The sequence below is a fragment of the Takifugu rubripes genome, chromosome 22, assembly GCF_901000725.2.
Source record: "Takifugu rubripes chromosome 22, fTakRub1.2, whole genome shotgun sequence".
Lineage (NCBI taxonomy): Eukaryota > Metazoa > Chordata > Actinopteri > Tetraodontiformes > Tetraodontidae > Takifugu > Takifugu rubripes.
In genome coordinates, this window is record NC_042306.1 from 11,486,784 (window position 1) to 11,512,299 (window position 25,516).

General features: G+C 49.5%; 2 protein-coding genes across 7 annotated transcripts; one reads left to right on the forward strand and one right to left on the reverse strand.

The window, feature by feature from the left end:
• Positions 1–1,177: 1,177 nt before the first annotated feature.
• artnb (artemin b) lies at positions 1,178–14,652 on the forward strand. 6 transcript variants are annotated; one of them, XM_029831552.1, is made up of 5 exons: positions 1,178–1,851; positions 2,730–3,038; positions 12,118–12,188; positions 13,413–13,626; positions 13,911–14,652. In XM_029831552.1, the coding sequence occupies exons 2-5, from the start codon at positions 2,933–2,935 to the stop codon at positions 14,420–14,422; spliced, it is 903 nt and encodes a 300-aa protein (XP_029687412.1). In that variant the 5' UTR covers positions 1,178–1,851; positions 2,730–2,932; the 3' UTR covers positions 14,423–14,652. The 6 variants fall into 6 exon arrangements, with proteins under 6 accessions (XP_029687412.1, XP_029687415.1, XP_029687413.1 ...); XM_029831553.1 differs by lacking the exon at positions 1,178–1,851 and adding an exon at positions 1,962–2,172; XM_029831556.1 differs by lacking the exons at positions 1,178–1,851; positions 2,730–3,038 and adding exons at positions 9,393–9,473; positions 9,603–9,758.
• Positions 14,653–15,524: 872 nt separating this feature from the next.
• Positions 15,525–17,699, reverse strand: ptger4c (prostaglandin E receptor 4 (subtype EP4) c). Its single transcript, XM_003975730.3, has 2 exons — positions 16,657–17,699; positions 15,525–16,568 (listed from the first exon to the last, which is right to left on the reverse strand). The coding sequence occupies exons 1-2, from the start codon at positions 17,506–17,508 to the stop codon at positions 16,026–16,028; spliced, it is 1,395 nt and encodes a 464-aa protein (XP_003975779.2). The 5' UTR covers positions 17,509–17,699; the 3' UTR covers positions 15,525–16,025.
• Positions 17,700–25,516: the final 7,817 nt, after the last annotated feature.

Sequence of the window (25,516 nt, forward strand, 5' to 3'; positions counted from 1 at the left end):
CCCTCCCCCCCCCCCCCACTGGACCTGGACTCCGATGGATTCGACAGCTTGACGGGCCCAAGCCGCCACCCTGTAGCCATGGAGACGGCAGAGAACATCCCTGAGAGCCCCACTAACTTCCCTCACAAAATCCAAAAAATGTCCTGGAATATTAAACTCGTAAATCTAATTTTTATATTCCAACAATGACCCCAAAAAAATCCTCTCCTGCTGAGCCCGTGTGTGTGTGTGTGTGTGTGTGTGTGCGTATGTGTGTGTGTGTGTGTGTGTCTTACATGACCTTTAACAGGCACTATGCAAAAACTGTCACCCTGCAAATCACTCTCACATTTCCAAACATGTCCATCGTCCTTGCTCACACACACACACACACACACACACACACACACACACACACACACACACACACACACACGTGTGACCCTACCTGCAGAGTGCTGCCCTCTGCTGAAACTCACCTGCGGGCTTGTTTACATGGATCCTTTTTGTTGGGGATTCTTTCGCTCGCGTGTTTTGGAAGCACAATAGTCGGATTTTGTCTTTTCCTACTCGTATCTTTTGGAACATTTTGATGAGAACCTTCCTGGGAGGGTCTCTCCTGCCGCCCCTTGAGCTCATCCCGGTTATCTGACGGCGCATTCCTGCGTATCGTGCACCTCAGCTGTGTGCATTGTTGCTTTGCTGCTGGCTGCTATTAATAGAGCTGCGAGATCCTCCCTGCGTTTGTGTCTGCCTCTGCAGAGGAGGAGAAAGTGGCCCCAGAGAGGAGCTGTTTACCCAGCCTTTGTGCTCCGCGAGCCGCACTGTTTGCCGTGCAGGGAGTGCCTCAGCCGGAGGGCCCTACCAGGCAACGGAGGGAGGGTGGGTGGGTGGGTCAGGATGGGACGGGGTGGGATGGGATGCAGCCGCAGGGCCGATTCCCCTCCAGCTCTGGCTGCTCATCCAGGCCGGGCAGCAGGTGGAGATGCAGCAGAGCTGAGGAGGAGGAGGATCTGAGGCAGTGGGACAGGCAGCAGATCCCACATGGGTGTGTGCTGAGGAGCAGGTCGGCGGTGGGGATGCTCACTGAGGTCCAGCTCCTCTCACCATGTTATACGAGCTGGTGTTGATCAAGAATTACTCTTAAATTGCTGCTTAATTCAGGAGTCGGCAGGAGGAATCGGGATGCTCCCCGACGGTCTGAGTGGCTGTTGGCTCTGGAGGTTACACAACTGTAAACTGTTGCACAACTGTAAAAGAAAACTAGCAGATATCAACAGAGGCATGATTTAATGATTAAAGAATGAGAAAAATGTAGTTTGCCGGAAGACTGAAGCGTTCCAGGAGCAGATCAGCACACAAACACGAGCCTTTCAGCCCGGGTATCTTGCTGCAACTACTGTTGGGTGGGGCGCTTTTACATGTCTGCGCCCGGGGGCACATTGTCACATATTGCGTGCGTTCGTGCGTGGCTGATCATTCTCGGCGCGGTGTGCGCCCTACGAGTGCAGCGCAGTGGCGGAGTGTAACCTCAGAAAGGCAGATGCCACCCGGAATCTTCTGCTGGGTCTCTCTCCAGAAAGGCTCCTTGGCCGTCCTGCGGGACACTCACTCCCCTCCCTCCCTCCTCCCTGCGCAGGAACAAAAAGACATCTGAGATGTGCGCGCCGCCAAGGAGAAATCTGGGCACTTTGTGGAGTGGACACCGCGCTCTGGTTTCACAAAGTCTCTGACGGGCGCAGCGGCGCGCCGTTTTTACGCATCGCGCCGAGTGCTGCGGGGCACTGGAGACGTTGGTCAGCAGCCGCGCAGGAGACTCCTGAGGAGACACCGGAGCGGAAAAGTGGCTTAAACCGGATACCTGACTCCTAAGTAAGACTTCCATTTGAGGTTGAAGCCTTTGGATGTGTGAATCGCAGCTGCGCAGAGGCGTCACGCATGGAGTTGTTTTCAAGACAGGCGTTTTGTCCGACAGAGCAACTTTCTCTCAGGTTTAGCTCCCCATTCAGGTCCCGAGTGGGGCGGCTGACGCGTAAAGGACGAGGGGGGGGAACAAACAAACACGATTTTCCACGGCGATTTCCATCAAAGTTAGGGAGCCACGCGGGTGCTGACACTGAACCCAGAATTCCCTCGTATTTATTCATTAGCCATACAGTCTGTTTGGAGGCAAGACTGAACAGGTTGTTGGAGGTAAGGAGAGGGGAGCCGTGCCTGAAAAACTGGCTTCATTTCATCGGAAGATGACTGGTGAGAGCGAGCGAAGAGACCGCACGACTGCGGCCAAACGTTTTACGCCGTGTGACCGCGCGTCGCGTCCACTTGTTCGCCGCGCTCGACTTTTTATGAACCCACAAACTTCTACCTAATTAGGCTTTAAATAGGTTTCTCCCAGCGTGTGCCAGCCCGCTGTAAAGTTTATTTTTCCTGAATAGCTTCGAGCCTGAAAAACATCCAGCCTAACAGGAATTCTGGTGTCCTAAAATGCGCGTTTGCCTCGAAAATAAACCATAAACACGCTTCGGGGGAGTCAATTACATGGTGTAGACAACTGGTTTCGGGCCAGGAAAGAGGAGTTCATTCATGTCAAAAACACTAGACAGGAGGAATATGCCGATGTATGAATCTAATTTGTAGCTAATGGTGACAGTCAAGTAACACTCGCGTGTTGATGCTTAAAAAAAACACAGAATTTGACTTTATCCCCGCGGGTTATCCGTGTTTATTCACTCTTCACCTTCTCTCTTCAGGCTGTTGAGACTCTGCCAAGCAGCAGTGACAAGAGAGCCGGACGCAGGGGGGAAAAGGGAGTTTTGGACGCGTGTGAAACGAGGAGGAGGCGCCTCTCGCGTTAAAGCAGAACCGCTTTAGATGGATTTTTCATGTTTGCTCCAGCCGCAGAGGGAACAGCCTGCCCCGAACAGTTGCGAGCCGTGACAGCGAGGTGGGAAACATGGCACAGCGCGGCAAATGGATAGCCGGGAACGGGAGCTGCCCCCGGCGCGGAGGAAGCGGCGCTCCCGGTGCGCGCTTGGAGGAGGAGGCGCGCAGCAGTACCGGTAAGGCGCAGCCGTGATGCGCACGTTCAGTCAGTGGCTGATGTGAAAGCAGAGCCGCGCGCTTTGTTCGCTCTGCTGGCAACAATGGAGATGTTTGATGTGTGAGGCTCCTTTGACGTTTGCTTTTTGTGTGCGTGCTGAGCCCCAAACCTGCCCCGCACGCACCTGCCAGCTGCTTTACACCGCCCGTGACCCGCGCTCCGCGTTGGACTTAATTTAGTGTTTATTGGGGGGCGTCAGTGGGGGGGGCAGAGGTGTTTGATCTCCGTGTTTTACGGCGCCAGATTTGGTGATTAACGAGCTGACGCCTTTACAAGGTGCAAGAAGGTGAATCTGAATTATGGAAGCGTGTAAATCAGTGTGACCGAGATGTGATGCGTGTGTGTGCGCGGGGAATGTGTGACCCCCCCCCCCCTCAGTGGGTCGAGAGGGAGAGAGAGCTCCATCTCTCTGAGGCCTCTGAGAGGATCACACACACACATCAGATCTTCGAAGCTTCAAGTGTTTTGACATTTTTCATGCAGTTTCCACTGAAACCAGGATTTTTTTTTTTAATGTTCCTGAAGTGTGTGTGTGTGTGTGTGTGTGTGTGGGGGGGGGGGCACTCTGGAGCTTCGGTGCACTCCATGTTTTGTGGTAATTTCCATCCTGAGTGGTGTCGTTTGTCTGTATTTGCCTGCTGATGATCTGTGACTCAGTGATCCGCTGACTCGCTGAGTCAACAGTGTTACTCAGCCGGAGGATGGATGACCTTCAGGCTTGCTCACCCTCAGGCCTCCTCACCCTCAGGCCTCCTCACCCTCAGGCCTCCTCACCCTCAGGCTTCCTCACCCTCAGGCCTCCTCACCCTCAGGCCTCCTCACCTTCAGGCCTCCTCACCCTCAGGCCTCCTCACCTTCAGGCCTCCTCACCCTCAGGCCTCCTCACCCTCAGGCCTCCTCACCTTCAGGCTTGCTCACCCTCAGGCTTCCTCACCTTCAGGCCTCCTCACCTTCAGGCCTCCTCACCCTCAGGCCTCCTCACCCTCAGGCCTCCTCACCCTCAGGCCTCCTCACGCATCCACACGGTTGTCGTTGTGTGTGTGAGAGATGCTTGACATGGCCTGAGATGTGCTCCCCCCAGCCCCCCATCAACCACCCTTAAAATGCTGTAGGGCGACCTTGTTCGTCTTGTACGTGGGGTCGTTGGAGATCGGCGGCTTGGTCTCGTCGGCTCGCCCCTCAGGCATCTCGCACACCCTCGTCACGCCGCCACAGCTTTCACTTCCTCCAGTCAAAGGTCACGGGGTCAGCTGACCCGCCGTGGGTCAAGAATGGCGGGCTGGCGTGTTCTGTTAACCAGCGGCCTCTTGATGTGTGGTCTGGTTTACGTTATCTGGGATGAGCCTTTACGAGGAGCAGCGTGCCGTTTGTTGGCGTCGGAGGTTTAACTCTTTGTCCGTCTCGCACAGCGCGGCTTCGCTCACCAGGATCAGAACAATGTCAACTATTAAAGGACGTGCAAATCACTAACGTTTTATCGTATCCTCAAACATGCAGAGAAAACAGAGCGTGTTCAACATCCACAGCAGAGTGTTATCGGGTTGCATCAGGGCTTTGTTTTTTACTGTTTAGCCTCCTAACTTAGCAGCCTTTACCAGAAGGAGCTAGCTGGGGCTAGTACGAAACAAACACCATGTTTTGTAAAATAATTACCCTTCTGTTTCCCTGGATATCCACATCCTATCATTTTTTATAAATGGATGTAATTGTAAATCGATGGTTGTCATTTTTGTACCTTGCTTAATGCCTTTTCCATGTAGGCTAGTCTGTACTAGCCCGAAACTGAGACCTGTTTAAACTTTTGTGTGAATCCTGAACATATAAAACATATCGCGGTCCAAACAGCTGCTAAGTTAAGTATATTTTTAAAATTCTGGTTTATTTACTGCAGGTATTTTTAGCTTGATTTCCCCCCCCCCCACCCAGATTCGCTCCGATATTCTGTTGTGCTGCACCTGGTTACTGGACCTACTCAAAGTCATTTATTTGTCTGGCAATATCCTTTTAATTGATCTATAAAAAGCTCTCAAAGGGAAATGTGTTCCTTCGATCCTCAAACAAAAAGCTGGAACAGGTCTGAATGCAGGAGAGGAATGAAGGGATCGCTCGTTGGGGTCATAAAGCACGCCGACGGGCCTCGCCCCACAGCCTGAAGTGTTTAGCTTCTTTCGCGGCGCCGTTAAATGCCGTGAAAGGGTTCCGCCGCCCGTAGTGTCCGAGTATAAATCTGTGTTTGAGATGCATGCGTGGGCGCGCGGGGAGCCGTGTCTTCGGCCGGGACCAGGCGGCGGCGTGTAATCTTACTCTGCTTGTTTTGTCCCGGGACTAATGGAGCGAGTGAAGCACAAGAGAGATTGATTATGCAACCTGGAGTGCCACAGGGCAGCTCCAATCTGGAAGTGCTTAGAGTACACAGCCAACCCCGATGATTCCTTTGGGGCAGATTGGAGGAGGCATGATCTGACAAAGAGGAATTTTCAGTTTGCTAGATGGATTCCTTCAGACAAATGCTTCCCATGCTGCTTCTGCCGCACTTGTTCCGCTGTGGGAACGGGACCCCCCCCCCCGATCTCCAACCGTTTTAATGTTGTTGTTACTGTTGTGGAGCGTTCCGACGTCTTCAAGTTCAAACAGATTAAATTATTCAGAACAAAGCGGCTGTTGGTAGACGTGGAGCCGCCACTGATGAAACGTGGAGAAAACTCCTGTCCTTATCCACAAATCTCCCTTTTTTCCCCCACAAATGCAAAAGAATGTTAACTGGCCCCGTGTCTCCGAGAGTGTTTTTTTTTTGATACAATAAGCTGTATTCTCCCCAAATTAGGGGGTCAGATTCATTAATCATGGCGTCTGAGGGCTGCTTTGAACCATCAGGCCAGGTCATTAAACTCAGCCTGTCTGGGGCACGAGCGGGCGACACGGAAACACTTTGGAGAGCGCCGGTTCGCCCACAAGACACACTAATAATGACCCGTATGTGTGTGTGTGTGTGTGTGTGTGTGTGTCACAGATGGCCACTTTTCTGAGTGCTGCTCACAGGCCCAGCGTGGGCTTAATTTGGAGAAATAACAACACGAGATGGGAGCAGGAGAAGGTCAAGAGGGTCAGAGAGGGGATTTCTTTTGTGAGGGAGGTGAAGGGTTCTGTCTAAAAAGAAAGAAACCAAGAGCCCTAACGTGCTTCTATTCATCCGGCTCCACTCTTCCCCCTCTGTCCTCCCCGCGGCCCTTCAAGCACCGTCATCCTCACAAACACCGGAAAGTGAAATCCTACCCTCTGATCGCAGCTCCGCCGCAGCTAAAATGTGTTCCCATTTAAGGTGAGGCTCAACCAAGCGCTCTCTGTGTGGCTTCCTTTTAAAACCAACTTAATCAGGCAGGAATTCGGGCTTATTAGGGTCAGGGACACTCGGAAGCAGCCCCGGTGAGAAGGCGAGGACGCAGATGTGTCGCGTCAGGAGGCTTGTCTTCCTCCCAGGGAATCATGGGAAAAAGAGCAGATACTGACCGGTCCCATTTTCCCGACCGGGTCACAAGACGCCGCCGAGTAAGGTGCGTTGAGGGTTCCTGCGTAGCTAATTAGAGCCAACGTCACATTAGAGAAACTTTCCAGTGACCTCCGCGTCCTTAATCTGGAAGTCGAAGCGGACGTGGAAAATCCTGCTTCCTCGCTCCACTTTCTCTGCTCAGTTTCAAAAGCTCGGCTGGCACAGATTTGCTGTTGTGTATTAAAGCATGATTGTGGTTATTACCACTTATTATCATAGTTTGGGCCATCACGCCTTCTGATAATAACGTTGTATCCACCAGTTTAATCGCTAACAACTGGAAACTGGTGGTTGCGGTGCCAGGAAGTTGTCTGACGGGCCAATAAACAAGTCAGTGTAACACACACTGTAAAAAAAACAAACAGGCTGTTTCAACTTCCATCTAGAGGCAACGTGGACATTACGTTTCTCAATCAGAGGCCTTTCTTTTCAGCCCTGACATCCTGTTGGGACTTTTTGTTCCTTATTTATTGCGATAAGTCTGGTTGTGTAATTTAGCAGAAATGGGATCGAGTCTTGATTAAACTGTTAAACTCCAAGCAAATACACGTAAATAAAACAATTCTTGGTATTATATATTAATATTCAAGTTGCTAATCGATCAAGATTAGAGGCAATCCTGCCTCCATCCGTCCCAGTGGATTATGGGTAATTATCTGCAAAATAACAAGGCCGATCATTTGATAAACTGGTTTAAACCTGCTAAATTGTGGATGTGGGTGGACTTTTGACGATGCCGCCATTCTTCAGCTCCTCCAAATTGAATATTATTGACAGATTGATAGAAGCTGTCGTGAGTTGCAGACTTCCTCCCAACGGCAGCGCTGATAAACACGAGCTTTTTCAGGACAAATTAACTGTATACATTGTAATTAGCCTGGCATGTGGAAGTAAGCGTGGCTTGTTCATCTGGAATTCTATCTGGGGTTTATCTGCCAGAATTATCGGGGAGTGTCTGAAGCAGCAGAGCCAGTTGTGTTTGACGGCTGCCGTTGCGTCACACGTGCTTATTATGGCGTTGTTGAGCGCCGCACCGCTCCGAACCCGCTTCCTTCGCCACGCTGACGACACGATGGAGCCGGGCTGCTCCTCACGGCTCCATCAGGGGCACAGCATCGGGGTTAAAGCCCCGGCCTCGGATGAGGCTTTTACACCCCGCGGAAATGTGCGTTTTATTGTTTCCACGGCGACCCGCTGATCCCGCGGCTTTGATGGCCCGCCATAATTCTCCGGGTGGCCTCCGGGAGCGCCAATCCGCACGCGTGAGAGCGCTCAGCGCATCCGTCACACTTGACTTTAAAGGTGCTTTACTGGCCGAAGAACCATCGGAGCGGATCCTCCTGGAGCTTCGCTCCTCAGAGGGGGGCTGCCGGGTCAGCGTAGCCCAGCAGCATCCGTCAGGACCCCTGTTGACCCCTGACAATGTTTCTGCCCTCCAAAGTCCCTGCTTAGATACGCTGGCATCAAACTTCTAAATGCCTGTTTTCGATGCGTCCACATCATGTGACGCCACGTTCCACCACTAGGGGGCGATGGGTTTGGCTCCATGTATGCGTCCAGTCAACGCCATTTCCCCGCCACTTCTCTCCCCCACGTCTGAAATAATCCCAGACAAGGCCAGACTCAGGCACCGTGAGCGTGTAAATCAAACCCCCTGGGGCGGGGAGGGGGTGAGGTCATACACATTCGCTCCTCTCCTCGCCGCCCTCCTCCGGGCTCCGCGGTGTCCACACCTCTGATTATCGCTCCGTGTGTGCGCTCTTTACGCGGTCGAAACAGTATGAAAGATGTCAGCCGCCTGACGAGCATGTGCGTGCTGGTATGCGTGCACATGTGAGAGTGCAGCGGTGTTTGGGGGGGTGCTGACCCACCTGAACGGAGGCCTGGGAGCTGCTATCTGTTTCTCATTTCACCAGCGCCCGGTGGTTTTCCAGCAGTGACAGAAACTGGCACTAACGAGCAATTACATCCTGCCTGCCCGCCAGGGATTATGGGATTACAGACTGTCAGAGGCTCCGTCTGTGCGTCCTTTCTTCACTTTCTTTTCGCTCCTTTCGCCTTCTCTCTGGTGTCGCACCGTTGTATTCCCCCCCCCCCCATCATTTCTTTTCTCACGCCATGTGTTGATCAGATCATCTCGCTCATCCGCGTTAATCCCACTTTATCCAGTGTGTGTCTGGATAAAACAATTCCGCACACTGTTGAATTATGGCTTAGCTGAAATCCTTCAGTCACGTTAAACTACGTTTTCAAGTTACTGTATTTAGAGGCTTTATTTAATTTAGAGTCAGAAGCATTTCCTGACAGATCTACTTAATCTAGCAACGTGTCACATGATCATACGCAGGACAGCATTCGTCAAAAACTGCTTGTTTGCTGCTGCAACATCAACAAATGTGAGGCCAGACATCAGATACCAGGACAAACAGTCTTAGTTACTCCGCATCCTAAAGCTGCCTGAACAGTTTAAGGCCGTACTGATGTTGGTACCGATGACACGGATGGTGACAGTGGTTAGCACGCTCACAGCTGCAAGGTTGTGGGTTTGAATCCGGGTCGTTCTCTTTAATGTGCGCATTGCTGTTTGTGTTGAGGTGTTTCGGTTTGTCTGGAAGATCTTAATCTCGCACCTTTCACCGCTCTTATTCCTGTGATGTTCCTAAACTCGACAGCGAGCCCGCGTTCCTGCCCGGGCGACTTGTTCCCGTAAAGATCGTAAACTCTCGTCAACAGCGTGATCAAAGCGGGATTAAAGCAAAAGTTACCAAACTACTTTTCCCCGCGGCGGCGGGGAGAGCGGCGCTGGGCTGCTTTCCATGGGACCTCCGCCGGGTTTCTCCGTGTCTGGTAGCGATCAGACGGCCCTCCTGGTGTTCCGTCTCTCCGTCCTGCGTCTCCTCTTACACCGCAGGTGTCTTTTATTGAGGCGGCGGTGATTTACTGTAGCCTTGTTTTTCTCCCCGTTCCCGCAATCAGGCGCGGCGGCAGTGACAGGTTAAAGCTGGAGGTGATTCCACGGAGGTGCGCCCACACGGAGGAGAACAGAGCAGGGCTCTAATAGGAGGTCATTATCGGAGAAGTTTGGCTTTTAAACCCGCAGGAGAGCTCGGAGCGTTTGGTTTTTTTAACAAGGTGAGGGGTTGACGCGGGCTCAGGAGCCGAACTTTTGGACTGAACCTGTAACAGAATACAGTAGGAACTGAAATTACAAATCAGAAACACACCTGGCACTTCTCTGAGCCAACCTGTTGAAAAATAGCCGAACTATTTTCTCAAAAAAATGCAGCTGTTGCATTATTTATGGTTTAAGTAGTTCTTAAAGATCTGTGGACATATGTGATGAATTTCATGCTGAAAAGGGTCGTTGTTAATCTTCTTGGCAGACTCGAGATTAGATTCGTCTCTCTGCAAGTTAAACAAATGGTGCTTTTTCCTCTTTAGCTTAATTTAGGAACATTGAGGCTTCTTTTAGCTTTCTTTGGTTCGTCCTCCTGAATGATGGATAAAAATCAGCCGAGGTTATAAAGCTTCTATTGCCTCATAAAAGCCTCTCAAAGACGAATCTCAAAGCACTTAAACTGCATCTGCAAACAGCGGAGAGCATCAGGCCTGGAAACAGAACCTCTGGCTTTATGGGAGCTGATGGCTTCCGCAGGGTTCGTCCGTCTAACTGAGGAGCAACAGTGAAAATGGAAGGTGACAAGAACTCCGCTCCGGCTGCCGCAAACATCCCGTCTGACGGACAAATCAAAGGTTTTAATCAGCTAAACATGGAAGGAACGCACGCTCGGCTTTCTAAACACATATAGGAAACGTGCTCGTGGGGCTGTTAGATCCCAAACTGCACACACACACACACACACACACACATCAGAGTCAGCCCCTCTCTTCTTCCTCTCTCCACCCCGTGACTCCTCCACTCATCTCCTCCCTGAAAAGGCTGCAGGCGTCGGGCTGTAAACAGCTCCAGAGCACTGAGGTGAAATGAACCAGCAGACAGGCCTGAGTACAGACTCCCAGCTCGCTCATCTAAATGAGGCTAAACACTCCCAGCTGCGGCATCGGGGACTGGGAATAGCACCTCTCCTGAGGATCTATGGCCCCGCGTCCAGAGCTGGCTGAGGAGCCGACACACTTTGGTTTTAGGTTGCACGGCTGGAGCGTGCTGCCACCGCGGGCCTGATTTATGCTCAGTTTGTGTCTCGTTGTCCTCTCGGTCTCCAGCTTTGCTTTCCCTCAGCTGAACTGTTGCAGCTGGGACCTGTCGGATGGCAGAATCGCGCCGGCCGCCCTTATCGCGCCGCGCGATCCGTAACCTTCTCCCAGTCTCCCGACACGACTGCCGGGGTCGCTTTTGATGCTTAAATAAACACGCGAGGCGTATCAGCGCCATCTGTAAATGCGTGAGCGCTGCACGCTCAAATGCACGACCTGGGAGGTTGCACAAAGCGCCTCGGAGATGATGGACGCGGTTCAAAGGATGCTGGAGGTGTCGGCGGGTGGAAGCCGGGGGTTCGAGCGAAGGTTTTGCGGCCGGGATAGCGGAGCGGAACCCTGCGAAAACAACTCGTTCGTTGAAATGATTAGAAGGCGGGGGAACAGACGGGGCACGACCGAGCTGCGTTTGTCCTCGTGAGGGGTTCCAGGCAGCTGCTGCAAGAGCGAAACGTTTGGAATCCGACAACGGGAAACTTCTCCCAGCGACCGTTTTAATGCGTTTTCCTGATTGAAAGGCGACATTTGCTCTTCCAGCTTATTCCAAATGAGGATTTGATTCTTTCTGGGATTTCCTACAACGCAAAGTCCTGATATAAACCCGCCGTGGGAGCTTCTGTGGTTCGGTTCCCGATTGAATGATCCCAAAACCCATCATCCCATCAGATTCATGGGCCCCTGAGGAGGGCTCAACTCCTCCTGGTAAATCCTCCCACCTCATCCTCAGGCCTGGTCTGACTTGTACATTTGGGGGGCTTCAGCCAGCACGATCCGCCACCCTGCACGTACCATATATAAACATCTGCAGCCGCGTTGCTTCTTATCACCTGTCCTACATCGCATGGTGGTTTTTCCCCCTCGGTCGGACCTCCGTGAAGTGCTCGCCATGCCTAGCTCCCCCCCGCTGGTGCCCCTGCCGCAGCAGTAACCCTGAAGAATGCTTCTGAAAAGTGTATATCACAGATGCTGCCTTTTGTCTGGCGTGGATGTATGCGCCGACAAGCCGCCACTGGCCGCGCTAGCTGGCAGCAAACAGGAGCGACAACAAACAGGCTGTCCTGGCGCATTGAGGACGTGATTGATGCCGGGGGGCCCCACTGGGCTCGCCTTTATTTTCTTGTACTGTACCCGGACAGCGTGTGCATGTGTAGATGTCCACATCACCCGCATCTTCTGCTTTTAGTTTAGGTTAACTTCAAATTTCTGGGCAGTGGACGGTTTCCAAAGCGAAGCCTTGTTCTCGTCCCTACATTCCTCTGTGTCTCTCTCTCCACAGGTGGGACCAGATGGAGGCCACGGCAGAAGGTTAGATGCGAGACCGCTCCCGCGCTCTCAGCAAAAGCCAAGGTTCGTCTGGAACATCTACTCCATCTTTTCTCCCCGTTCGCCTTTCTGGCTAAATGAAATCACCGTCTCTGCAAACGATCGGGCCGTACCATTTTTTATTCCCATTGTCAGACGTATATAAACCAGAGAATGAGGTATTCGTGCCGTATGTATAAATTCCTTGTGCGCTTCATCCCCAGAAGGATCATAACCGAGCTTTCCACTAAACAATGCCAACACAGAAGCTTTCGATGCTAAATTATCCCTGATCCAGTACAGAGATATTTGACTTAAGTATCAGGAAAAGAAAAAGTGAGATCATTTTTTTTTTTGATGAAACGGGCTTATGGAAGAGCCTCAATGTCGCTAGCTTCAGGAGTTTTGCAGAGCTGTGTTTTCACAGCCCTTAAAGGGATTATCTAATCTTAGGAATCTGTGTTTATATCATTGGCCATTTTGAATACAGTATAAGCTAAAGACCACATAATCATATCGATGTACTGTGTCTCCAGGGGGATTTAACTGAGAGGCCCAAAATCAATAAAAAAAAGCTCCAGAACACGACATGAAGTCTAAAGAAATCGGAGGGAATAAAACTACTGCACACGCGAGGCTCACATTTATCACGTCTGCCGCCTTCACAGAGAGAAATGAAATAAATGATAAAGAAAGCAGCACAGTTGTTGAATGTCAAGGCTAACTCTTAGTAGCAGGATGCATTTAAGAGTATAAATATCAGTCAGCCAGTGCGGAGGATTCAGCGGCCCCACACAAAACAGCATGTACATTTATGCAACATTAGCCTCGGCTGTGGTGTGTTCAGCATGTCCAGAACGTCGTTTGGGTTTTGCAACTTGCAGCTTGGCTAACGCTACCAAACAACAGACAGGCCGCGTTTGTGAGTCACTGGTAAACACGGCGCAGTATTTAGCAGCTAAAGATCCCCATTAGCCGGCGGACACCACGGCACAGCTAAAGGATGGTAAATAAATACTGGATTTAACTTTTCCAGCTGTCACTTCAAACAAATGCTAACAAGGCAAATATGCTTATGCAATGCTGGTGGATGACTCCCATTTACAGATGGATTCCATGCTCCTCAGTGACAAAAGGAACATATTTATACAGCTTAAGCATGTTAAAAAAACTATTATTATTATTAATTAATTATGGCTAAACGCTGTGGTAGCAGGAGGAAACCAAACCTCTCTAATGTGGGTGTGCTGTGTAATCTGCCTCCTGCAGATGTTGCTGTGGGTGTTCCTCTCTCTGCTGCCCCTAGTGGACGGGGCTCATATGACAGCAGGTGGCGCTGCACTGGGATCCGACTCTGGAGATGCAGTGGGCCTGCTGGGAGGCCAGGAGGAGCTAGAGCTGCCTGTGACGCTGCCGGAGGCGGTGGAAGACGAGGAACAGGAGGACGGCGGTCACCCTTACTCTACTTGGCATGAGCTCTACGGTACTGAGGCTCTTATGATAATGTCATTTATAACGGCTTCATTCTTCAGCAGGCGCAAGAGTGGAAGGGCTGGAGGAATCTGCTCATTCCTCAGCCTTTATGTTTGAGTAACAACAAAACCAGAGAGTTTTGGACGTATTATGTCCAAACATTAAGCTAACTTGTCTCATCTAGTGAAGAGATTTAAATGTAAAAAGCCACAGTGTCCGCATATTTTGCATGTGGCTGTGGTTAAAGTGGCAAGCTCTCCTCAGGCGTTCATCCCACTTTGTTGTCCATTTTAGATCTATCTGTAATAGACGAGGTGGACGATCACCCCAGCAGTCGGTGGATAGGGCGCTCGCCGCGGTCCTCTGACCCCTCCGACCCTCAATCCAAAGGCTCTCCAAAGAAAAGGAAGAAAAGAAAGAAGAAAGAAAAGGAGGAAGAAGAAGATACGGGGCAGGGAGCCCGGAAAGGTCAAGGTAAAAAGAGACAGCCCAAGCAGAGCAGCAGAGACTGCAGGGTGGAGAAACGAGAGATGAGGGTCCGGGACCTGGGCCTGGGCTTTGACTCGGACGAGATCGTCCTCTTCAAGTTTTGCGTGGGCTCCTGCCAGGCCTCCAGGACAAACTATGACCTGGCACTCAAGGCGCTGTTGGAAAATGGCTCGCTACCCCGACGCACCGCCCGCAAAGTCAGCAGCCACCCGTGCTGCCGGCCCGACCGGTACGAGCCGGTCTCCTTCATGGATGCCCAGACCACGTGGAGGACCATCCAGTCGTTATCAGCCGCCAGCTGCATGTGTATGGGCTGAAGAAGTGGACAACGAAGACGAGGTAGGAGGTGACAGGGAGGGCTGTCACCCTGATGGGACAGAGAGGGGCCCTGAGGCGTGGCGCGGGCACGGGGCCACGGGGCCACGGGGCCGCAGGGGGCACTGTTACAAGCACAACACGGGACGTGTTTGGAGGCCACCCGCTCGGCTTCCTGCGGCGTGTTTCCTATTTAAAAAGGTGGAGAAGCTCTGGGGTCAGAATCAAAAGACTGAGGGGGCGGGAGGGGGGCGTGGGGGGGGGGGGGGGGGGGGGGGGTGACGAGGGGTGCAGTCTGGATTCAGTTCAGAGTGAATAACTGCTGACTAACACAGTTATTACACATCAAAGAGGCCAAACATGGCCGGGACCTGAAGGCCGACACTCAGCGGACTGATGTTTATATCCTGATTCACCATGATTCAAGGACTGAAAGTGACTTTCACTCTTCCTCTCAGCGAAGCAGCTCTTTTTTCCCTCATAAAACAGGCATTATGATATCATACCGACGTTCAGGTGAACTCAGCCAACTGGATGCCATGCATCTTCATGTATTACTGTATAAAAGTAAGATATATTTATTTCTGATAAATTATTTATTTATTATAGCTTGATATAAGAGCTGTTCTTGTTAACTCCATACTGTAGATAAACATTTATTTATTTCATGTTGTTACTTCCGCTCACATACAGTGTGTGCAAGACGTTTCTGGGCTGATTTTTTACTTCATAATTCAGATGCGTCACACACCCGGGCTGGACCGTCGACTCTCCTGATCCTCATGCACATTTTCATCTATCATCTACATTGAACGATGTAGTATACGTTAATAAAGACAGTTTATCTTTGAGTCAGTCGTTAGTGGTCATTTTATTCATGCTCAGATTCTTCTTCCTCATCTCGTTCTATGATGGCGTTTATCTGCAACAGGAAAATACTCTGATATTCTTCTTGATTTTTGTCACCCTTTATATTGCAGCGCCGCCTGCTGGTCCAACGCCGACATCAATCCTTTAGTTTTCCTATTTTAAAGCGAATTCGCGTTTCTGCCAACAAATTACCAACAAAAAAAGAAAAGAAACAAAACTTAAGGCCATTATTACTGTTTTAATTTATTTTCCCATGAACACATTTAGCACACTAAACTAAACAAACGAAAGTCACATTGTATTTTTTTGCACAGGTAGGTCATGACAGGATCCACAATGAAGCTTTTAAAACATTCCCTGCAAACGTAGAGCGATGTAAAACAGCAGCATGTATGGACAGTAACACGTAATCGTACAAGATATAAAAACCTTCTATTTTGTACCCATGGGGTATGATGAACTTAAGCAGGAAAGGCGACGTGATGTCGTTTAAATGTCCAGTTGCTTGTAGAGAGATGCCCTCCCGCTCCACGTTTCTGTCAAGTTCAAGGCGTAAAAAAAATAAATAGAGGCCCGCAGTTTAGAGATTTGCTGATCTGGTTTTGGTTGATTGCGCACAAACTGTCCTGGTGGAATATTACAACATTTTGTCGAGGCCTGTTGGAGATGTTTGGGCTGTTAGTTCTTCACTGGCTCGGGGTTTGGGCCAGCTTTTGGTGTCCCGAAGCAGTTTTATCAAAGACACTCCGCTGACTGACATGAACTTGGGGAGCTGAATGTGCAGGTCACGATGTCCACGCGTCTGACGTGCGGGATCGGCTTCGCCGCCGCCTCCTGCTCGCGCCCGAGAACCGCAGTGGACTCGACGCTGAACGGGTGGAAGTTGACCTGGGCGGTGTCGTATTCCCACGCTTGTCTCGCTGTGAAATCGGAAAACGATTTGGTCTTTATGGAGCCGCGGCGCTCCCCGTCGTTCCTGTCGCTGGCCGTGCGTATCGACGCGCAACTGGTGTCGTTGCTGTGAAGGGACAGAGGGGAGTGTCGACTCTCTGCCCACCCGACATTTTCCGCGTGATTCCCCTTAACCCGGGCCACCGTCCACTTCAGCCTCTCGCAGCCCTTCAGCAGCAGATTCTTCCGGCACAAGATGTAAACCCAGGGGTCCAAAATGGGGTTGAATGAAGCGAAGCGGATCGCCATCAGGTCGCTGCGGTAGTCGGGCTTCCCTCCGGCAGAGATGAACGCGGGGTCGTACAACTGGTTCACGAAGATCCGCACCTGTCAAACAGACAAAAACAATGTCAAAAACACGCGCGCGTAAACAGATGGTTGGAGTGGGAGAGGTACAATTACGCGCGGTCCTTACAACTAAAGGGATTGAGCAGACCAGGAAGACGATGGTCATGAGGATCAGCAGCCAGAACATTTGAATTTCCGCGGCCGAAGTGACCGACGGAAGCCGAGGGAAGCGGCGCCGCGACCCTCCCTGGTCGCACAACTCTGTCCTCACTATCCTGGTCCTCTGGTTCATCCCCACCAGCGACTTACACACCGCCAAATTACAAAACACGGTGACCGCAATCAGGACCAGCATCACGCCGCCGTACAGGAAAGAATAGCAGGCTCCCAGTGGATCCATCGCTCTCCAGTTTAAGAAGCACCAGGTCCCAGGAAAGTGGCTGACGTGCTGGCCGAAGCCGAAACTGGGCATGATGCACAGCACGATGTTGACCAAGTAGGTGACCAGGAGCGCAAAGCGCGCCATTGTGCGGTCTATGTGCTGAGAGTAAAAATACGGGTGGTTAATGGCCAAGTATCGTTCCACGGCCATGGCGCAGAGGATGGACATCCCGGCCGAGCCGAAGAAGAGCATCGAGAAGGAGAAGAAGTGGCAGAGCAGCGTTCCTCCGGGCCAGCGGTTGGCCACGTAGGTGGCGATCACCACCGGGCTGGTGAAGCACGTCCCCAGCAGGTCCGTGATGGCCATGCCGCAGACCAGAGTGTAGAACGTGGTTTCCTTCTGCTCCTTTTTGGAGATGCACAGCACGACAATGGCGACCAGGTTCCCTAGGACCCCCACGGCGAACATGGTGGCAGAAATGATGAGCGACTTGGACTCCAGCCGGAGCGTCGGGGGCGCGCTCTGGTTGTCGCTGAGAGGGAGAGAGGATGGCAGCAGCCCAAAAACATCACTGTCCCCAAAGGTGTCGTTGATCATAGTTCAGCAACAACGCACAACTGTCGCTGCTCGAGAACTGATTAACAATAATTGGTTCAAGTAAACTCAGCTTTCCTCGCAGAACGAGTCACGGAGAAACTCTGCTCCCGCGGAAGCGCACGACGCATCCTAGAGTGCTTCTGCTGCTCAGGTTGCTCAGTGTTTTGATCCAGATCGACCCACATGAAGGTGTTCCCGGCTGTGTTTACTCTGCTCGGCGCTGCGGGTATTTAAACCGCGTGCTGATGTCACGGATGTGACGTGCGGACTCCCCAGGTCGCTTTTTTAGCAGATAAACCCCCCATTCTCAGTGAATTCATGACTCCTTCGAGCTCATCTCAACTTATAAAAGAGCCACACAGAGTCAGCCACTAATAATACAACTTTAAGATATATATATATTCATAAATGAGAGGTTTACTGTTAAAAATGGATCCACTTGTTTCCACATAAATGACTCCTGAAACTCCAACATATTGACCAACAGGATGCAGATTCAGAACCAAGGTCAGCTCCTGGATCAGAGAAGCATCCTCAACCACCCCACGGATGATGTGGACGTCATCCTGGAAGCTAAAGCGAAGCGCTCCTGCAGAAGCTCTCCTGACCTTCACCAACGAGCCAAGCCAGCTCGGAAGCGCCTGCGATTCAGGTGAAGCTGTTTCTCTTCTGTCACAGCTGGAGGTCACTCCTTCTGGTCAAGGGTGGTTTTGTTGAGGCTTTTTTAAAAAATCGTCATCTCAATTTAATCTATGAGGAAACAAACACATAATAATTTCTTTTCTATGAATTTTTCACAACTTGGATTTTGGCTTTAGCGCGCGCCTCTGTCTTTCATTTTCCTTTGATGAATTATACATCGTAAATATTCTCTGCATTTATAGGCCATAATAAATGTCCCGGAGTCATCCGAGGAGCTTGGTGCCGCTCGGCATAGGAGTCTGCAGAGAGTTCCCATCGGTAACGTTCCATCAGCGTTGATTGCCGTTTCCACTCTGTGGGGACTTTTAGCTTCCAGGAGCCGTCTTCCTCCAGCAGCTCGATGAATCCCTCCATCCCTCCCTGCGGAGACCATGATGCTGTTGGCGGCGGAGGATGATGGATCTGGTAGGTGATGGAGAGCCGGGTGGAGGGGGTGTTAATAACAGCAGCATGATCAGGCCAACTGCAGAGGCAGAGAGGGGTCATTAACAAACAGAGAGCAGGAAGTGTGTGTGCCTGTGCTAGAACACACACGGACTGTTGAATGAATGCATGAATGAACAGAACCCAGTTTATGCGTGCGGAGGAAATGGCTCTTTTGAACTCCCTCAACTTCAGCTAACAGGTGATGGTGAGAATAATTGCAGTCGTAATGTTGTCCCTCCCTGGATCGGTGCAGCTCCTATACGGACGTGGAGCCCCAGGTTTCATCTGCGAATTTTAAATCTTAAATGCAGAAAGTGACCATTAAAATTTGACAGATACGAAAGCAGCTTTGGGTTAATGAAGGAGGGGCTTTTCCTTGTACCGCAGTCAGCCACCAGGGGGCAAACAAGACAACCTTGAAGGTTCTTTAGCTTATTTATTCATTTTGATGGCAGCAACACTTGGTCAGAGTGATGAAGATACCCTGGCAAACTTTTCAGGAGCTGCACTGACGAGAATCTGAATTCTAAATTCTGAATTTTAAATGTGAACTCGTTGATGACGTCACTGTCCATGCGTCAGAACTGGGCCGGCTGGACCTGAATGGGCCGGTTTTTGTTATTACTCAGGTAAACTGTTATTAACACCGGTCCAGACAGCAGCCATGGTTTTTTCGCATAAAAGGTCACCAATACACACACACACACACACACACACACACACAGAGGCTGTAAGTATAATCTAATCAACTGAAATGAAAGAATTTCTCATGTTCACTGCAGAAAAGGTCGATCTAATGCTGAATTGTGGTGGAGACTCAGAAGATTCCCCTCCTCCTCTCAGACAGTGATGCCCCCGAGGTGTGTGTGTGTGTGTGTGTGTGTGCGTGCGTGCGTGCGTGCGTGCGTGCGTGTGTGTGTGCGTGCGTGCGTGTGTGTGCGTGTGCGTGCTCTAATATCCTAAAGCTTTTGGGCATCATCAGCCCTGGTGTTTACATATAATGAAGCCCCCCGCCCAACCACACACCCAAACACAAACACACACATGCACACATCCTTTACTTGTTGAGCGCCTATAATAACGACTTATTTACCCTGTGTGGTTATCATGTGTGTCATTGGTTTGTGACCCCACAAACGGTCCCTGGGCTCCTATTAGTCAGTCAATGACGGCTTGACTGGCTCAACTGAGCATCTTCCTCTTCTACTGGGCAATAAAATATAAAGGGCCAATATCAGGAGCCTCACCCCCTTTCAGTGTCAGGAGGGGGATCAATACTCAGGGTTAAGTATTGATCAGCACATGAAACACACACGGTGCAGCTGAAGCCATCCCCCTCCCAGGTAACCTCACTTAACACCCACTAACATGCTAACTTCCATTGGTTCGCTCTAGTTTGTCTGTTTTGTTTTAAATAAAGTTTTTTTCTCACATTCACCAGACGATGACTAAGAAACCAAAGTATTTGATCCAGAGGCAGAACATGAGATTTGATTTCAGGGTAGGAAAACAGATTGAGAAGAGACAGATGTGAGGAATATCTCCTTTTACTGCCTCTCCTGGGCTCCACATTGTGTTTCCTCTCTCAGCAGAGTGAAAGAATGAGAGTGTGGGTGCTGCTGACGTCTGTGCAGCTGCTGTTATTTGATGGCGGTTCTCCTCAGGTGGCGTCACAGCGCTCGGCGCTGGAGGTGGGAATGCACCACCATCAGGCTTTATCTAATTTACCTTCCTCCACGGCTTCCTGCCTTCACAGAGCATGGCTCCTTACGCTGCGAGCTGAGGCTCATTTATCCTGCTAACAGGTCAGAGAAATGACAAGATTTGGCTCCTTCACTTGTGTCCCTGATCCTGACCTTTTTGTGTGACGATATCCCATTTTACTAACATGGTTTGTCTTCACTATTTTATTTCCTGTTAGTTTTTCCCCCTCTGGCTGCTAGTAAAAATACAATTAAAGCACAAATAGATCTGATGAAGCTGGCAGAACCACCATCAACTAAATGAATCACATAAATATAAAGATTAGAGAGGTGGCATTCTAATTGTGTATTTAATTAGAGTGCCACTCCATCTCTTCTCTCTAGGGGACTATATAAGAGACAATCAGTCAATCCTGTATTATTCATGTGTGATAACAAAAACATTCCAGCCGTTCTGTCAGGACTTAAGGGGCCAAGTCAAAGCCTCAAACCCGTTGCTGTGCTCCTCAAACAGTTCCTGCATGACTATCTCGCTGCCATAATAAGCAGAAGCCGTGATTCATCTGACCAGAGCATCCTGTGGCATCATTACGTGGTCGAGGTTCTGATGCTAATCTGCTAACTCTTTTAGCAATTTGAGCTACAAGAGAATTTCTGGATCAGAACACCCAGATCAACCTCTGGACCCTACAGCCAGCCTGGGCTGCCCATGACCCTGCCCTGGTCACTGGTCCTTCACTGTAGCTAGACATGCCAACACCAGACCGGGAAGACCCAGCAGAACCATCCAGTTCTAGTCAAACCTGCTGTAATCCTCACACATGGGGACCAATATCTCACCATGGAGATAATAGTCACGTCACCTGCCAGTGGCGTTTCATTTCCACCTGGCTAACCATTATTTAATCGGATTGTTTTTGATACCTTTCCTACCTTGGGCATGCCTCCTTTTTATTGGATTATGGTTCATTTGGCTGTGTGGATAAACACAGAGAGGATCGCTCATCCTGGATCCAGTCAGGAATAAAATGAATGAATATAAGAAAACTAGAGTCTGCACCATGTAACAGATCAGAAATGTCACATTTAACTGACATAATACTCCCAATGCCAAGGATGCTGCAAAGGCGTTTTGAGTGCTGACACCCCCCCCCCCCCCCCTCTCATTTTGTGCCTCTAGATGGAGACGATTACTGGTTGCGTTGCACAGACAGAGCACAGCCATCAGCACTAATGTCCTCTGTACTCGGTTTTCTCGCCATGTCGGAGGATATTGAGCATTTTATGGCACCACAGAATGCATCTGCGGCTCTGTGGAGATTTTAAAGAAAAGGCCTCATCTGTAAAACAGTCTTAGTCAGAGACGTAGTCAAGATATGGAATAAAGTCAGAGAAGTGAAGATCTACATCAACCATAGTTTCTGTGTTTAGCTTCTTTTTCAGCAGGCTAATTTTCTGTATTTTTATAGTTAGAATCTGCAAATGTAGCAAATCTTTCTTGCACTAACTACTCTTCCCACAACCCAGAGCAGTTATGGCTCATTTAATGTTGTTAAACCCAACGTCGTGGAGTTAATCATTATTCCACTCAGGCGAGAGGACTGCAGGTATCATTCTCACCTCCACTTTCCTCCAGGGGGAAACTATATTATCAGTAGCGTAGGCTTCTGAGTGTGGGACTTTAGTGTTCATTTGATTATTGTGTGAATTATAAATCTCCCTTAATCCAGATTTGCTAACTATTGATCTGGTGGGAGGCTGAAATCACATTAACCGCACAAGTTTGCCACGTTCAATTTAACTGGGAGCTTTAATATGTTTGATTGCAAATGGAAAAGTCCACATCATCGTCGAGCATGACGGCGGTAATAGGATGAATTTATATGGATGTATATGGACCCGGGGTGGAGATGATATCTGCTATGGGAGCCCGAGAGGGGAACACACACGAGGAGACGTAAACCAACACTGACGTGTGTGGGATGTCGGAGGCCTGAAAGATACAATCTGCAGGTGTGTGTTCAGCCACCGGCTGTGTCAGTCGCCTGCGATGTTCCGTAAAACCAGTTTACTGTTTATTCCTCATTCACAGTCATCCTCCCACAAAATACCTGCCAGGTAAATATTACACAACACATTCTATTACAAAGGGGGATGGAAATACAAGAAGATACGCATCAGGTTGGAGACTCTAAAATTCCCTCCAGCTGGCCTTGAGAGGGAAAAAGTGGAAGTTCACAGCACACGCAGGAGGTGAAGCATCATTTTTGCATTTGTTTATTTTCTGTTTTTCTCCTGATTTGAGCCGTCAGTCTTTGACAAAATCAGAAATAAGATTAACCCTCCAGACGCGTTATTCACCTGATAGGCAGGCCGATGGTATCAACCAGGGGGTAATGATGCAAATCTGTGGGTCCAATCCCTTTAAAGAGCAATTAAAAGCACCTCGATATCACAGACCTACGCCACACACACACACACACACACACACACCACAACACACACACACACACACACATACACACACACCACAACACACACACACACACACACACACCACAACACACACTAATTAAAACTGACAGGAGCATCTTTGTGCCTCCATCCCAGCGTCTTAACTGGAAATCTGACTCTGCCAATTAAAGCAACTGAAGTGTAAAACTCGTGTTTGTGTCTCGTGTTTGGAAAGTCTGTTGACTTTTTGAAGCCTCCGGGAGGCCTGACTGTCAGACTTACCTAAAGCACGCCAGCCGAGTGGCTCCGTTACTGTCGGTGGCTCGGGTTGATCGCAGATGTTGCCAGCAGTGATCGATTCTTAATGAGCGAGGGGAAAAAAAGCCTGAAAACAATGACGCACGGTTCAGCGGGAGGTGGGACGTCAGGAAGGTTGAATATTTAAAACCCAGACTTGGTGGGAGAGTTTTTAATGCATTAAGGGTATTCCATAGCTCCATTCAGTTTATTTGATAAAGAGAAATAAAAGCGGACTGTTGTGCTCTCCTTAAGTAAATGTACTTTCCTCTCATAAAAGAAGAAGCACTGGCCTAATACCAGTGCCTCTCTGCCAAATCCAGTTTAATTCCATTACTCCAAGCAGAGTAACTCACAACACAAAATTAACGTCTAAAAGCTGCATTTTTGCTTAAACACGCATGCATTTAACGTGCGGTTTGTCATCAGGGTTAACTGACGACCATTTCATCTCGGGTAAAACCGTTAAAGTCTGCGGGGGGTTGGTGCTGATGGGTCACTGTCTTCTGTGGTTGCTAGGGAACAGGGTCCAGTTCATTAGCGTGGATGTTCCCACCACCTGTATCAGAGAACATTCCAGGCCTAGTTGGAGTGCTCATGGTCAGGCTGCTCTCTCCAAGAGCTCTTGTATCAAGTCTCACCCTAATTAAGAGCTCAATCTTTATTGAACAGCTTATTCTCAGCAGGTAATTCCATCTAACCGTTTCATATGAGTCAAACCTGGACGCACAGGCTTTTGTTGTGCTTCCAGCCTCATTTAGAATAGTTTTGCTGACCTTGTCTCCACTGCATCAGGTGCAGAAAGAACTGATCAGACCACCATAGAACTGAATGGTGCGTTTCCATGGCAACAATGGGATGTTTGTCAGCAGCCGACAGTAAATACAGCTATTTTTTTGACAGGGAAAATGGAACAGTTGGTTTTGATGTAGTGATGTTGTGCAACAGTGTTTCAAACTGGTACTTTTTTTTGTTTGAGTATTTAAACCTTGAAAGTCGATAAAACGATATTTTCTACATGCTTTGAAATCTCACTCTGCGTATAATCGCATTGCTGCGCTTGAAATATGCCTTACGGCCCCATAAATGTCGCCCAACGCCTGTCCCAGAGACGCCAGGAACCATTTAATCCATCTGCTGCGTATGCAAACACAGATGTGGAGGGAGCAGACCTGTGCTTGAACCCTCTCTGGTAACAGACGAAAACAGACTTTTTCGTGATATTGGTGCAAATATTTGCCGTCGGTCCACCCAGAGCCTGTCTGTCCTGGAGGTTTGAGGGGTTTTATGTCATTGTGTTTACATGGTGATATTGATCCTCACGAAAAATGGCTGTGGAGAGCTTTGCTGGTCGATATGCCTCCTCAGGACTAGAGCAGAGCCCTAAGAACACTTCAGCGCCTGCGGTTTCTTTATTAGTGTGACCAATCAAAGGCTGTTTCACTTCACCTAAATTATCCACGTTATTGAGTCATCTTCAGTCCGACTGTAATATTGAAGGAGACTCGCTTCTTCCTTCCGTTCTTCTTTCATGTGGGTCAGGATGAGCTCTGCTGGTGCTGATCGTGGAGTTTTATTGCATCCGGAAAAGTGTGCTGAACGTACGGGATTGATATTCAGCGGCAGCGATGTCGTAATAAACATGAAGGAAAGAGTCATGTTGGGACTCCAGAGCACACAAATGTTAGAATATATCATTACACATAGGCTGTATTATTAGGTTTTTTAATGGAAATGTAGAATTCACTGAATTTTCCCACCAGAAATGAGAGAGTGTGATTACATTTTATCTGAAAGTAATTTGTGACCTTCGTGTCCTCTTGGTCACCTGATGCCCAATAAAAAAAAAAATCAAGGTGAAAAGCCACTGAAGATTCTTTCAATCTCTCAAATTTCACCTGGAGCACCGGAGCACCACAGGGCTTTGGATCTGGCCACTTCCTGTTTGCACTGTACACAAACTGTATTTCTAGTCTGTCGTTCTACAACATCCCTGCAAATGTCAGGCTTTTAGATCAGCCTGTGTCTGGACAGAAGGAGCGTTGGCCAATTTGTTGCTCATCTGTTTTACAAATAGAGGGAGTTATTGACTCAGCTTAGTCTAAGTAATTGGTAAACATGCTTTGGATGCTTCACTGCAAACAGGCAACCAGCCACAGACTTTTCTGCTGTAATACCTGAGGACAAAAACGATGTAAAGCTCAACACTAACGGGGATTTGGTACCACTGGAAAGTGCTCGTTAGATTAAATCTGGTTACTTACTGAGAAAAGGGTATTTGTCAGGTATGTGCTGTGCCTCGAGTTCATTAATCAGTGACTACTCACCATCGTCTGCAGCACAGACGAGGTTAACTGGGATCTGTCCGACCTTCTGCAAATGAAGTCCTGACCTCAAACCAATTAATCGGGTTGTAGCTGGTCTTT

Bases quoted from the DNA above. Each gene is read 5' to 3' on its own strand.
- ptger4c (XM_003975730.3), bottom strand. From the start codon at position 17,508: ATGATCAACGACACCTTTGGGGACAGTGATGTTTTTGGGCTGCTGCCA. The intron at 16,569-16,656 runs GTAAGGACCGCG...TCTGTTTGACAG, and splicing joins TCTGCTCAATCCCTTTAGTT to GTGCGGATCTTCGTGAACCA.
- artnb (XM_029831552.1), top strand. From the start codon at position 2,933: ATGGCACAGCGCGGCAAATGGATAGCCGGGAACGGGAGCTGCCCCCGG. The intron at 3,039-12,117 runs GTAAGGCGCAGC...CTCTCTCCACAG, and splicing joins GGAGGCGCGCAGCAGTACCG to GTGGGACCAGATGGAGGCCA. The intron at 13,627-13,910 runs GTACTGAGGCTC...TGTCCATTTTAG, and splicing joins TACTTGGCATGAGCTCTACG to ATCTATCTGTAATAGACGAG.